Raw genomic sequence first — 9993 nt, 5'->3', positions numbered from 1 at the left:
GGGGGGGGGGGAGACACTAATGGAGACACGGCCGTGGACGCCCGGGAGCCACGCGGACACTCTCGTCTTGTTTATCTGTCGGCCGTAAGGATCTGGAGATTATGTACGGGGAAATGAAGCCTTTAAGGCAGACTGCGGACTGCGCACTCTCTCCCGCTCTCTCTCCCACGCTCTCTCTCTCTCTCTCGCACTTGCACTCCCGCCCGCTCTCTCTCTCTCTCTCTCTCTCACCTGCTCTTTCTCTCTCCCAGTCTCCCTCTCTTCCTCTCTCTCTCTCTCTCTCTCTCTCTCTCTCTCTCTCTCCCTCTCTCTCTCCCCCGCTCTCCCACTCTCTCTCTCTCCTGCTCTCTTGCACTGTCTCTCTCTCTCTCTGTCTCTCCTGCTCTCTCTCATTCTCTCTCTCGCTCGCTCGCTCTCTCTCTCTCTCCTGCTCTCTTGCACTGTCTCTTTCTCCCTCTCTCTCTCCTGCTCTCTCTCTCTCTCTCTCTTGCTTTCTTGCATTGTCTCTCTCTCTCTCTCTCTCTCCCGCCCTCTCTCGCACTGTCTCTCTCTCTGTGTGTCTCTCTCTTGTTCTCGTTCTCTCTCCCTCTCTCTCTCCTGCTCTCTTGCACTTTCTTGCACTCGCTCTTTCCCGCTCTCTCTCTCTCTCTCTCTCCCTCTCTCTCTCCCCCGCTCTCCCACTCTCTCTCTCTCCTGCTCTCTTGCACTGTCTCTCTCTCTGTCTCTCCTGCTCTCTCTCATTCTCTCTCGCTCGCTCGCTCTCTCTCTCTCTCCTGCTCTCTTGCACTGTCTCTCTCTCCCTCTCTCTCTCCTGCTCTCTCTCTCTCTCTCTCTTGCTTTCTTGCATTGTCTCTCTCTCTCTCTCTCTCTCTCTCCCGCCCTCTCTCGCACTGTCTCTCTCTCTGTGTGTCTCTCTCTTGTTCTCGTTCTCTCTCCCTCTCTCTCTCCTGCTCTCTTGCACTTTCTTGCACTCGCTCTTTCCCGCTCTCTCTCTCTCTCTCTCTCTCTCTCTCTCTCTCTCTCTCTCTCTCTCTCCCCTGGTGTGTTGGTGTGGGTGGAGGTGGATGCTGGGTGGAGTCGTGAGCGGGGACGGCGTTGGCGGTTTCAATTAGATTCGTGTCGAGGTCACGACTTTGGCGCCCGCCATCAAGCTGCCAATAACGCGCGTCTGGTTAATGCTCCCTGGCAGCCATCTTGGACGAACACGACGGGCCCCTGGGGGCCACTGTTGACATTGCCTTTGTCATTCTTGTCCTCTGCCAAGGGTCGCGCTAACACTATTACTCTGTGTGTGTGTGTGTGTGTGTGTGTGTGTGTGTGTGTGTGTGTGTGTGTGTGTGTGTGTGTGTGTGTGTGTGTGTCCATGTACGCGTGTGTGTGTGTGTGTGTGTGTGTGTGCGTGTGTGTCCTCTGCAGCTGAAGGAGATGTGCAGAAGGGAGCTGGACAAGTCCGAGTCTGAGATCAAGAAGAACGGCTCCATCATCGGGGAGTACAAGCAGGTCTGCACCGCTACGTGTTCTGTCGGAGGCGTATTTGTTTGGTTCCTTTTCTTCCTCGCTTTGCAGAAGTGAAACTGCGTCAGACTTCCTTACGAATAGGAGTTGCATTAGATTCAGTCAGTCAGTGATTCACAGCCTGGCGTCTGTTTGAGGTCAAGATCTCGGTCTATTCTATCTAAATGATCATTCCATTATTTTTTCAATTGAACACATTGATATCTCGGTTACTTTGCGGTCCGCTGTGCCTTAAAGAGGCACCAGACCTACACGGTTCTGCTGTCCTCCACTCCACATGTTGATATATAGTCCAGCTAGACCTGACTATATAAGGGGCTAATGTCTGTCGGTCTGTCTGTGTGTGGGACGTCTCCGCACACCGTGAAGCACATCTCTGCCAAACGCACCACAAACATCGTTCATAGGCATGCTGCGATGTCCCCTTATGGATATGTGTCCCGGTCATATCAAAGGGGACACGTCATTTGGACCCGCTACGAATGCTTTATTTGTTGTGCTTCTTATACGCCGACATTTTGTTTTCCTAAATACTTTTGGGGTGAATCACCGTCAAGTGTGTTTACAAAAGACGGGGAGCGGGTTCCCTGAGAGCACATCCAAAGACGGTCGTCTTTGGGAACACCGCACCAGCCGCTGGCATATGTGCATCTCAGCGGCGGACCTCTCGGCTATGTGCTGGCGATGGCTGAGCGCAGGCCCCTTAACACAACCATAACCTCCCAGCGGCTTCCCCCCCGCGTTTAGCCCTGCTGACCGCTCAGTCTTTGTGTTGACTCTAACAGCGGTTCCACTCTGGTTTTACTCGAGGCTTAACCCCCGCCCCGGGTTCAAAGTTTCTCCAGTCACGCTTGTAACCAGCCAGCCAGCGGGCTGCTAAACGTCCCCAAAACCAGAGGGCCTCACAGGGTCGTTTCGGGGTGGCGGTCCCCCCTCACACCCTTATTAACCTTCAGGGGACAAGGAACAGACCCTCTACTTCCTCTTGAAGAAAACCATCAGTTTCTTTATAAGTGGCCCCTACAGTAACACGGCCTGTCCTTGTGTATTCTCCTACGATAGCCCGAGTCGCTTGCCGCTGAAGCCTCATCATTCCACCCCATGCTACTAGTATCTGTTAAGATGACGGATTTATAAATTGCACAATGGCCTTGTCGCTAACTTTTTCACATGAGAAACAAAGGAAATGGCACTGACACGCTTTCTACATTTTTAGAAACACATCTGCCCCCGTTATTGGGTGTAAGAATATAGCCCGGAAATTGCAAATGATAGAGCTAATATAAAAGGGCCCTGATGGGTTTTGTGCGTGCCTGTGTGTGGCTGAACTCTCCGGCGTGAGAGCCCTTCACATCAGCAGCGTGTAGCATAGTGCCACGCTATAATAAGCCCGCGATGGTTTTCAGCTGAGCGGCTGCGCTCTTATTCTGAAGGGAGGCGGCACTGAGTGGCTCCAGATAAGAGAACATTGGAATACATGTCCGTAGAGAGACGGAGAGGGGAAACAACAGTGTTCTCTGTTGTGTTGCACCGTCGTTCCCCCGCAGATGGACTCATGTACGCCTTGGAATAGGTGGTTCATACCTCGGTTATAAGTGTTGTGTTCGTGTGTCTTTCTCTGGGCGGTACAGAGGATGGTTCCTAGTCTTTGTCTGTGTGATGCTGATACTATGGAGCAGTGACATGAGTCACAGTATGGGCGGGAGTCAGCAGGGACTGCACGACATGATATAAAAACGGTTTCCGAGGTCCGATGCGTTCTACATCGTGGTTCTGTGAATATTTAGATCCTGTAAGAATTATGATATGATATGATATGCTATTTCTATTTCGTTTGCGGTGTTTATCGTTTGTGGATTTAACATCGGGGTTCAGGTTCTTCAGGTCTGTGTGTCCGCCGTGGTTTTTCTATGATAGCGGCCGAACAGATTGATGGGAATCGTATCATAGAATAGCGCCCTCTGCAAGACTGCACCATTCATGTTTCTGCCATTCCTTTTGATTCCTATCTTTAGTATCTTACACTTTTTTTTTTAATCCCCATGCCATGATTCTCTTTGGTCCTATATGGCTTTAAAGTCCCTATGACAACCTACACAACCCCTATATGGCTTTACAGTCACTATGACAACCTACACAACCCCTATATGGCTTTACAGTCACTATGACAACCTACACAACCCCTATATGGCTTTACAGTCACTATGACAACCTACACAACCCCTATATGGCTTTACAGTCCCTATGACAACCTACACAACCCCTATATGGCTTTACAGTCACTATGACAACCTACACAACCCCTATAAAGCTATAGTCACTATGAAAACCTACACAATCCCTATACAACTATACCGTCCCTATGACAACCTACACAATCCCTATATCGTCATTATGTAACCGACACAACCCCTATAAAGCTATACAGTACAGTCACTATGACAACCTCTACACAATCCCTATAAAGCTATAAAGTCACTATGGCAATCTACAAAATCCCCATATAGCTATACAATGTCTAGTTTGGCCCGATGAGTGTCTTGCTACGGAATTTGTTCCCCTCCTCCTCCTTGTTTGTACAGCTATCCGCCAAGCTAAACTGAACAGAGACGGCGAAACAAAGTGATGTCTCCATTAGGATGACTCAGGGTGTCGCCGAGATCCGTGTGTAGAGCCAGCGACAGAACAAGTCTGGGGGCGTGTTTGTGTGTGTGTGCGCGCGCGTGTGTGTTTGTGTGTCTGCGCGTGTGCGCCAACGCGCATTCGTCTGTCTGCTACTTTGTGGATTACGGGGTTGGTAGGAGAGAAAGGGAAGAGTGCCACAGACACTGCATAAACACCGTCTTCGTATGCAAACGGCGGTGATCAGTCGGGTGACCTTTGGCCTCTGTCGTGCAGATCTGCTCACAGCTCAGCGAGCGTCTGGAGAAGCAGCAGACCTCCAACCGCGGGGAGCTGGACAAAATCAAGGTACTTCACCCTCCCTCCCCCCTCCAGCGCCCTCTCCCCCGCCTCCCCCCCCCCCTTCCACCCTCCTGCCCACCTTCTCCCCCTCTCCCCCTCTAGCTCCCTTTCTCCCCCTCTACCCTCCTGCCCACCTTCTCCCCCTCTCCCTCACATTCACGCCTCTCCCACCTCCCCCATCTCCCCCTTCCTCTTTATTCCTCCCCCCACCCCCCCTCTTCCACCCCTCATTCTCACCCTCTCCATCCCCTCCATCACCACCTCTCACCCGTCTCTCTCTCCCCCCCCCACCTCCCGCGTCAGGCCAGGGTGGATGGCTGTGAGAAGTGCAGCGTTCTCTTCAACAAGGAGGGCCGCGTGCGCCTGGCGGCGGGGCCCCTGGGCGCCATGGGGCCCGAGGAGAGCGAGGAGAAGGAGGGCCTGAAGAACCAGCTGAGGGAGATGGAGCTGGAGCTGGCCCAGACCAAGCTGCAGCTGGTGGAGGCCGAGTGCAAGATACAGGTACTTTGTGTTTAATAAGGCACCAGGGCGGAGGGTTCCTTGTACAGTTTACAGCATTAGGTCTATGAGAATCTAGTTCATATCCAAGCCTAAGTATTGGAACTGAAATATCCCCAGCAGATTCGATATTGAATCGAATTGGAATACAGTAGTATCCGGACCTTGTGGGAAATCAGTGGCGATGCCCAGCCCTCTACAGTCCAGAGATGTGTGGTCCAGACACAGGGACAGCACTGTACACAGTGTAGATACGTGTGGTCCAGACACAGGGACAGCACTGTACACAGTGTAGATACGTGTGGTCCAGACACAGGGACAGCACTGTACACAGTGTAGATACGTGTGGTCCAGACACAGGGACAGCACTGTACACAGTGTAGATACGTGTGGTCCAGACACAGGGACAGCACTGTGTACAGTGTAGATACGTGTGGTCCAGACACAGGGACAGCACTGTACACAGTGTAGATACGTGTGGTCCAGACACAGGGACAGCACTGTGTACAGTGTAGATCCGTGTGGTCCAGACACAAGGACAGTACTGTACACAGTGTAGATACGTGTGGTGGAAGCCCAAGTTGAGGTTCATGTCTTTAGATGGATGTAAGGGATGTAATCGTGCTACTGTCGGATGGGGCTGACTAACACCTGGTGGTAGGACTAGGCAGGGGGCCATGTTGGCTGCACATACAGACAGGCAGAGACGGGGAGACGCGCACACACACACACACACACACACACACACACACACAGAGCAAAAAACAGCGGCGCGCGTAAACGTATCGGACAAATCCTGATAACACTGCCACATCCAATTTGCGCGCCGCGGCTGTATCGACGCGCGTCTCGGAGAACAATGCGCCGTGTTTTGACAGTGGGTCTGCAGCCGCCGTAATGGAGTCATAACGGTGTGGCGCGTGCAGCGTGTGTGACAGGCCAATCAGCATGTGCAAGCGGGGGTGGCTGTACACTGACTGAGCTGATGACAGGCGCTCCCCCTCTCTCTCTCTCTCTCTCTGGGCGCGGGGAGCCACATACACATCGCTGCCGTCTGCCAATCCCGCCAGATATGTGTCGCTCATGCGAGCGTGGATTCACGTTACAAGGCCGTACACCGTATGTACGGGCCAATAGGGCCGGGCCGCTTCAGGAGACGGACGAGGGCTTTAAGGGGGCTGAGGGGAACGCGCGGTCAAAGGGTCACACGGGGGTCCTTCTGCTCTTGCTATTGGTCGAGCACGGGTATGGGCCGCTTTTCACGGCCGAGATGTATAATCGGTATGAATATTGATATGCACGGTGTGGTATAAAAACGCATTGTTAAAAATTGTTTCTCCCTTTCCCAATTTCTATAAGTGCTATTTAGTGCCGCTCGCCGTTTATTGCCACTTCCTGCTATATTAAATATTAAACAGTCTAGTTAACAATTTATTATTGTACTTTTTACAATGGTTTATAAAATGGTCAACAATATCGTTGCTATTAACATGAACTGGAAGTTTATTGGTGCTGGATGTTTTTGGAAGAATCTGAATCATTTTATTTCCCTCATTCCTCATGTCTTCCCTTCCTCCGTCTCATCTTCCTCTTTCCCTTCTTCCCTCTCTCCTCTTCCCTCCTCTTCTCTCCTCTCTCTCTCCCTCCTCCTTCTCTCCTCTCCTCCCTCTCCTTCTCTCCTCCCACTCTTCTCCCCCCTCGTTCTCTCCTTCTCTCCTCCTCCCTCCTTCTCTTCTCCTCCATCCTTCTTACCTCCTCACTCTCTCCTCCTCCCCTCCCCTCCCCTCCCCCCTGGTCTCCTGCCTCAGGACCTGGAGCACCACCTGGGTCTGGCCCTGAACGAGGTGCAGGCCGCCAAGAAGACCTGGTTCAACCGGACCCTGAGCTCCATCAAGACGGTGACGGGCACCCAGGGGGGCAAGGAGAACACCTAACTGACCCCGCCCCCCCATGCCCCGCCCACTCTCCACCACCTCCACCTCCACCTCCAACGTCTGGACCCCATAACCACCAGCCCCCCCCCCCCCTCCCGCTGAAGGGATTTCAACATAACTTGACTGCTACCCCCCCAGGATGATCTGGGGATTTAAAAAACAAACTGTGTTAACACTACACCCCCTCCTATCCTCCTAATCCTCATAAGCAGGCTGTAACCAGCCCGCCCTCCCCCCCCGCCCCCCAGTAAGTCCATTATCCCAGCGGCCCCCGCGCACACCATGGGTTCAGGGTGTGTTTTGTTGCCACTGCGCTTCCAGATTTCCGTTGAACAAGGAGCTGGGTGTGTGGAGAAAGAGAGAGAGAGAGAGAGAGAGAGAGAGAGAGAGAGAGAGAGAAGAGGCTTCTGTTGATTTTAATCTTTGTACTACTGATATTTAACCGATGTGGAGGAGTGGTGGGGGGGGGGGGGGCCGGACGCGGGCCGGGCGCATGCCTCACCGCTCCCTGCTTTGTGTTCAACTCTCCCCGACGCACAAGCAGTCGTAGTCCCCCCCCCCCCCCCCCCCCTCCATGTGAGAGAGAGAGAGAGAGAGAGGGAGGGAGGGGTCTCTAGGTACTGAGCTGACATGTGATGAGACGCCTTTTTTCAGAACGGAGCTTTTTTTTTCACATTTTCGTTTAACAATGTGTCACGATTTTTTTTTTAATGTATGTACGTATAAGAATGTGCTGTTAGGGAAGAAGAAGGAAAAAAAAAAAACACGGAAATGCACGTGGGTTGCTGTTCCGTTAACGTTGATTGTCGGGATTGTGTATTTGCTTGAGTGTGCGTGATTGTGTGTGTGTGTGTGTGTGTGTGTATGCGATTGGACTTGGAAGATGTGTCTTCAGTGACTGACTGAGCGGCCATTGGATGCCTATGGCGTGTAAATATGAACATAGCAGAGGGACAGAATACAAAGAAAGCACTCATCTAGCCTGCGAGCGTGTGCATGCTTGTACAAGGAACGTTTTAGATTTTTTTCTAATTGTCTGGGTTGCGTTGATGAACCTGTGTGTGTGTGTGTGTGTGTGTATACGAGTGACGCTCGGGGGGGGGGGGGGGACGTATAGCAGAAGACAATGACCATGTGATGTACAGTCTGCCAGAGAGAGAGCAGTCGCGCCCATCTCCCGTGGTCGTAAATAACTTTATTAAATCTAAATTCTCTAACGATAGAAATGCATGAGGGTTTATTGTCAGCGGCACCTGGACACAAATATCTTGGATACATGGAATATTCATGAGAACCTGGCGAACTGAATTCCCTCGTACAATGAAATATTATATATATATATATATATATATATATATACCCCCCCCCCACACACACTCAGCCCAGCCACGGCACAAAGACCAGCGTGTGTTTGAAACCCTATCCGTCACTAAAGACAAGGGTCAGACCGCTTGATATACGGGAATATGCTCACACATACACAAACATGTACACACACACATGCATGAACACGCACACACACAGGTACTGGTAATTCCATCTGGCCATTGGGGAGGACGCTTGAACCACTCGCCCTGTATCACTACTCCAGCTCTTGTGCCTCCAGCTGCTCACTGACCCCGCCCCCCTCCCCATCGACCTTTGACCTCGACAGAGGAGGTCGTGTTCGGAGGCTGTGCTTCGCTAGGTCAGCAGACGTGTTGCGTTAGCGCGGTGTCGCGGGGCTCGCCTTCACCAGCATACGGAGACCCACTTATATTTAGCAGAGACTCACATCCAGACACACACACCCGTATACGTTGAAATCTTCTATTAAAAGCACAGCAACAACTAAAACGTGCGTTCTTCCAAGAGCCCTCGCCGGAACAAAAGCACATTTCATGATCCGTGTCCACTGCCTTCACGGACCCCAGGTCCCACACTGAGCGGGTCGATGACCAGCGAGCCGATTGGTCCGTCGGGCGTAGAGGGTCACCGGGCGCCATACAGGAGTTCGGACCAGGGTCACAGTGAAGCCAATCCCGGGTGGATCAGGGGTGGTTGACTGCGTGTATGTTTGTATGTTATTGTGTCCTTTTTTTTGTCTTTAGGAAGGAAAGTGCAAAGCTTGATTACTTCTGAATCATTGTCACTCATCCCGTTAACACTTTTCTGTCGACGCTGAGACGTTAGGGAAGGATTTAGTGCGCGTGACGACGTGAAGTGAACTGGTGAACCGTGAGCTGAATGTAGTTTGAAGGAGGAGCGATCAGTGGGTGTGAAACGTACCCATGATGCAACGGGGGAAAGGCCAAATAACAACAAGGGGGTTCAGACCTCTAACCACTGAGTTGTAAATAACATATAAACCATAAGTGAATAAATCTGGGGGTTTCTTTCATTTTTTTTCTATTTTATAACTAATGTTGCCTACTTGTACCTTACCTACCTGCTGTGATACAGTTGACTTCACTATGTTTTTACTTGTTTCCTTTATTTCGCTCCGAGCTTGAAAGTCAAACTGCTGTTTGTTAATTTGTTACTGACATGCCCGAAACGTAGCTTTGTCATTGGACGACAACAAGGAACATTATCAACGTGTGGACATTGTAATAGTGTAGGTTGCATTGTGTATACTTCATGACTTTCATCATAAAGATATGAACACGGAGAGATTGTGTCTGATTCTATTGGCTGCCCCACTTCATGATGCACATGTTATGCAACACATATATTTATATATATATATACACACATATCCATATGTATATATACATATATATATACACAGATGTATGTATGTGTATATACATACATACATTTACACATGTATATATATACAGTATATATAGATGCATATACATACACACATGTATATATACATACATACATATATCTGTATATATATACTAAGTTTATATATTTGTGTGTATATATATCGATACATATGTGTATATGTATGTGTGTTTATATTATTCATGCATACATATGTCCCTAGGAACCTCTGTGCTGATTTTAAGGTGATCTTACTGCAGCATTTATAAATAATTAGATGTTAAAGTCATCCTGAATATGCATCTATTAATATATAGGCTGATATACT

General features: G+C 50.4%; 1 protein-coding gene across 2 annotated transcripts in view; it reads left to right on the top strand.

Moving 5' to 3' along the window:
• The window catches only part of rabgap1 (RAB GTPase activating protein 1), a 72704-nt gene extending 63143 nt beyond the window's left edge, over positions 1 to 9561 (top strand). For both annotated transcript variants that reach the window (XM_084486918.1, XM_084486917.1), the window contains 4 exons: positions 1417 to 1500; positions 4414 to 4485; positions 4783 to 4980; positions 6786 to 9561. In XM_084486918.1, the coding sequence (XP_084343044.1) occupies positions 1417 to 1500; positions 4414 to 4485; positions 4783 to 4980; positions 6786 to 6911 (480 nt within the window). In that variant the 3' untranslated portion in view covers positions 6912 to 9561. The remainder of the gene's footprint in view (positions 1 to 1416; positions 1501 to 4413; positions 4486 to 4782; positions 4981 to 6785) is intronic.
• The last annotated feature ends 432 nt before the right edge of the window (positions 9562 to 9993 follow it).

Source organism: Micromesistius poutassou, assembly GCF_964030765.1.
Source record: "Micromesistius poutassou genome assembly, chromosome: 22".
In the NCBI taxonomy this organism is placed as follows: domain Eukaryota; kingdom Metazoa; phylum Chordata; class Actinopteri; order Gadiformes; family Gadidae; genus Micromesistius; species Micromesistius poutassou.
This window is presented reverse-complemented; position numbering and strand designations above follow the sequence as displayed.